Raw genomic sequence first — 4,699 nt, 5'->3', positions numbered from 1 at the left:
CAATCGGCTGTGTACATATTTTTATTTTAACGAATTATTTATTTAATATTATATCACTGTAACGATTGATTTTGTAAAGAAATAATTTCATATTTTAATTGTTAAATAATAAAAATTAACTACATATTTCAAACACTTATCTATTATAATTGTATCGAAGCTATGTAAATAAGTTGAATCCTGTTAAATTTATTACATTCTATTTTACTACCAAGTAAGTGTTATTGAGTCGATACATTTTAAGTATTAGGTTCCTCTGAAGAAGGACAGACATTTTATTGTCATAATATAGACACACCTTATTGCTTATTTATTTTCAACGTAGACGTTTTATTCTTCCCTTCTTTGGAGGAACAATTGGCCTATTTAGATGTCTTATCCCTCGTATTACTTTATTCCATGACAATCTAAATGTAAAGAATATGTCTTTTCTTACCTGTAACGTTGTAGAAATAAATTGTCGTCTGCCATAGCTTATCCTTCCAATTATAAATTTGAAGTGCAATCATGGATGCACTGAATACTTTAATTTAATGTGACTTCCCCATACCAATTAGGTATATCTCGAGACTAGTTTTCTCTGTTTAAATGTTTAACTTAGTGTAGAAAAATATTTATGAAAAATAATACCTAAGTAATTATTGTAATATACACAATAGTAATAATGAGCTATATAACACGATATTCGTAGAGTTTGTATATCTTGTTGCATACGATTACTCCAACGTTTTTCAAACAAAAAAATCTATGATTCAACTTATGAAACTAGAACCTAGTATCCTGAATAAGAAATTAATTATAAATAATAATTATATTTTTTCTTAAATATAAAAAAAATCTTATTAAACCTGGATACATACATAACCTGTCATTGTGTATAAGCTTTCTGCTATATACTTAACGGTTATTCTCAATACTATTATTTTAATATAAAACTAAATTTATATAACTAGAAAATAATGGATCCTCTCATTTCGGTGTGAAATATATACTTCTATACCTACTTAGCTAAAGCTTGACTGTTGTTGATCTCAAACGTGTATGTTATGATGTATATAATGTAATCACATGTTAAATTTCACGATCACATCTAGGAGTAGGATATATGAAGTGGGGCTTCAAGTATATAAAACTGCACCAACACAAAACATGTAGACTTGTGATTTAAATACTGTATTTATCAATAAATATAGTAATGTTAATGTACTTATAGATTGTACTTATTATAGCACTATGCAACAGATTCATTGCAAGCCACTCCTATAACTTATTTGCCTGTTATTTTATCAGAAAAGCTTAATTAATCGGATGAAATAATATGCTGCTTTGCATCTGTTGAAGCCTTTAATCGTAAAAATTACTCAAATGTTGCTCGACATAACTGTTCGAACAAGCAGTAAAATATTGACAATATAGAAAATAAATTGAGGCGATAGTTATATTAATATAATTATTTTACTAGAAAAATTCTGGATGAATATTAAGTTTCTCTGATGAGAAAAATTATTTGTATTCTAACTGAAATAAATTTATATTCTATTATGAAATTTTGTGACAAGTGACAAAACCATACAAAATTATATTTAATAAAAAATACAAATGAAGATATATTCTTCTATCTCAATAAAAAAAATTGCATGTGACATTTTCTTCGCCTTTGAGGACATTAAAAAAAACAGTTATTAAAGTATTTTGACAAAAATGTTGTATTTGTGATAATCAGTATTTTTATCTTAACAAAATTAAATATAAAGTGATTATCAACCAAAAAAAGTGATGATTTCTCATATAACTGAATTCATAATGTCAGGAATCATATGTACATAATGATAAAATCATGAAACTCATCAACAAAAATATCATATCACTCGCCAGTTAAATAAAACAAATGTCTTATAATATTGTTATGATTTATTTAAAGTTAGACATCTTTTAGTAAACTGTTATTATTTAATCTAGTTTAAAATGATAATGTACTGTGAATTATAAAAAAATCTATAATACAAAAATACATAGATGTTTTTAGTTTTATTTATTTAATTCATAACATTCTAAAATTTTTGAATATAGAACGTTGAACATATGCTCATGATCTGTAGCCAACATATATCACATTTAATGTATAAAAATTAACAAACTAAAAGTCTATTTCTTTCCCTTATATATTTAATAAAACAATTATAATAGATAAATTATTTAATACATGCATTTATTTACTATCACATTTTTTAAATCTAAAATTATATATTTTTTTCACTTCTAAGAATTATTTTGCATATATTTTTATTGATATAATTGACACCTTAAAACTAATCCCTTTTATTACCTTATTATTAATTTTATTTTTGTATAAATTTAAATATGCAGCATTTAGAATGAATGAATTTCAAATCATATTTAAGAAACAAGATGTACATACCGTGAAACATAATATATTATTGTTAATTGTCATCATAATATCTTCGTTTCATTGCTCTGTACTTTTTTAACTTATAAAGAGCTTCTATTTCCTTAACGACGAATTGACCATGTTTCAACATCATATCAATTTTCTTTGAATCAGTTTCCTCACTATTTCTAAGAAAAACATTATGTAAACGTTTTCTAAATAATTCATAACCCTGTGGCCAATCTCTTCCTAAAAATAACAGCTATAATAATAAAAAAGTATATTAGAAGATAAATTATAGTAAACAAACATTTACATTTTATAAACACCGTTATCATTTTAACCCACCGTTTTGTAAAGGTTCAAAACCGCCCTTCTCTGTGGCTGTGACATTTTTGATTTTATTCTAATAAGATTTATATATATCAGAGGAAAACTCTGATCAAAGTTTAAAGTCCAAACTAGCAAACCAGTGTATATAAAATGTAATCTGTGGATACGACTACCAGTACTAGCAGGCAATTACATCAAAGATGATTCTCATCTCTTAAGAATATTTGACAGTATTTCTGTTAACCTATATTTTTGTCATACAGACATGAAGACTGTTATCATAATGTAATGACAAATTCACTTGCTAAAATTGTCGTCGTTATGAGCAATTAATGTCAGTTTGTCGCATGACACTGACGTATGTCATCGCGCATCATCAAGTGTAAAATAACTTATACAAGACAGATATCAGAAGATTTATCATCAACTAGGATTTATAAGAAACCATGGGGTTAATAGAGAAAAATCAAGGATTAAATAAATATAATTAATGAAGAAATTCTCACGAAATTATTTTATAAATATCTGATTTACTTTAATATCATTTTTCAATTTGTCATCTTAATGATCATACAGTAGGTATGATCATTAAGATGACAAATCTATAAAATAGAAGTAAATATTTTGAACTTATTTATGCATTTATAAGTTTTATTTATACTAGCAATTTATGAAATATTAGATACATCTTATTAGTGTGGAATAAATATATTCCACACTAATACGATGTACCAAATATTATATCTAATAAGATATCAATCATAAAACATAAATACTTAACTATACCAAAATTATCGGTAAATTAATTTAGTATGGTAGCACACAAACATTTTATGTATCTGTTCAGGCGGCTGCGGCACTCGACCACTCGTCTTTATATACTCTTTATCTTTATCCTTTAAACCATTGATGTCAGGACAAATCATGTGTTTTTTACTTCATAAAAATGATTTATTTTAAATTATTCGAGCATATTTTATACAAAATATTAACTAATTTAAGCCTCGTTTAGACTTCATTGACTAATATAATATTATGAATACTACTAGACACGCAGTCCGGTCCGGTACTGCGATTTGGCGCACTAAGTTACGGTTGATTGACCACAACTCAGTTAATCGAATGCTATTGTTGTTGAAAGCATCAATTTATTTGTATTCTTAATAAATTCGTACATCTGTTACTTAGTGAGTCAAAAAAAGGCATTATTATATACATGCGCACTTTGTTTATATTTAATAATTATTTATAGTTAGAAACTAATTTATTTCGTATTTTCTTGTATTTTTTTTTTCCTGAAAATGCATGCATGTCTGACTTCTTGATTGAAAAGATTGAAAATATTAGGTAAATCCATACCTTTATATAATGAACCATGATAGAGATAATTTTAAAAGGAAATATGAAGCACTATGCAACTGACAACACAATAATGGCGTGGACCCATGTCTATGGTGCGGCGCCGTTTGCCGTGCAACGGCAAACGGCGCCCCACCGTATACATGGGTGCACGCCCTCAGTTTTCAAATTCATTCCTTTATCAAGTCGTAAACTCTTAGTACCTTTTGAAACTAAAGCACTAAACAGATAACTGCATATAAAATTATACTAACATAGTATGATATCTTGGTTCAAAATAGTGTAATATTTTTGGACTACGTCTAGTGTCATATCAATATAAAAACTCTTTTATGGCCTAATCAGTCAATACAATATTTAAATTATTTTGTAGATATATCTTAATTGGCATATCTTGCAATCTTAGAATAAAAACGATTGTAATATTATTCGGCCGTTATTTTAAGCGACGGTTAATGTAATGTGTGATGAGTGGTTCCATTGGCACCGGGAAGTGGTGGTGATTCGTTGGCCTGCAAAAGCGGCGGATATATCGAAAATCTATGGGTATTAAGCAGCGGTGGATAAATAATAGCGATAGAACCAAAGCAGCTGTCGTAGAACATTACCGAAGTGTCT

General features: G+C 27.2%; 1 protein-coding gene across 1 annotated transcript; it reads right to left on the bottom strand.

The window, feature by feature from the left end:
- Positions 1-2,023: 2,023 nt before the first annotated feature.
- On the bottom strand, positions 2,024-3,016 carry LOC125066374 (electron transfer flavoprotein regulatory factor 1). The gene is made up of 2 exons (XM_047674434.1): positions 2,738-3,016; positions 2,024-2,651 (listed from the first exon to the last, which is right to left on the bottom strand). Exons 1-2 carry the CDS (start codon positions 2,780-2,782, stop codon positions 2,442-2,444), a joined length of 255 nt encoding a protein of 84 aa, XP_047530390.1. The 5' UTR covers positions 2,783-3,016; the 3' UTR covers positions 2,024-2,441.
- Between the last annotated feature and the right edge of the window lie 1,683 nt (positions 3,017-4,699).

The sequence above is a fragment of the Vanessa atalanta genome, chromosome 9, assembly GCF_905147765.1.
Source record: "Vanessa atalanta chromosome 9, ilVanAtal1.2, whole genome shotgun sequence".
Lineage (NCBI taxonomy): Eukaryota > Metazoa > Arthropoda > Insecta > Lepidoptera > Nymphalidae > Vanessa > Vanessa atalanta.
The sequence above is the reverse complement of the archived record's forward strand: the minus strand, read 5'-3'. Positions and strand labels throughout refer to the sequence as shown.

What these genes read in the sequence shown, in the direction of transcription:
- LOC125066374 (XM_047674434.1), bottom strand. Translation starts at nt 2,782, where the DNA reads ATGTCACAGCCACAGAGAAGGGCGGTTTTGAACCTTTACAAAACG. An exon ending in TTTTGAACCTTTACAAAACG is followed by an intron (nt 2,652 to 2,737) that starts GTGGGTTAAAAT and finishes TTATTATTATAG; the next exon opens with CTGTTATTTTTAGGAAGAGA.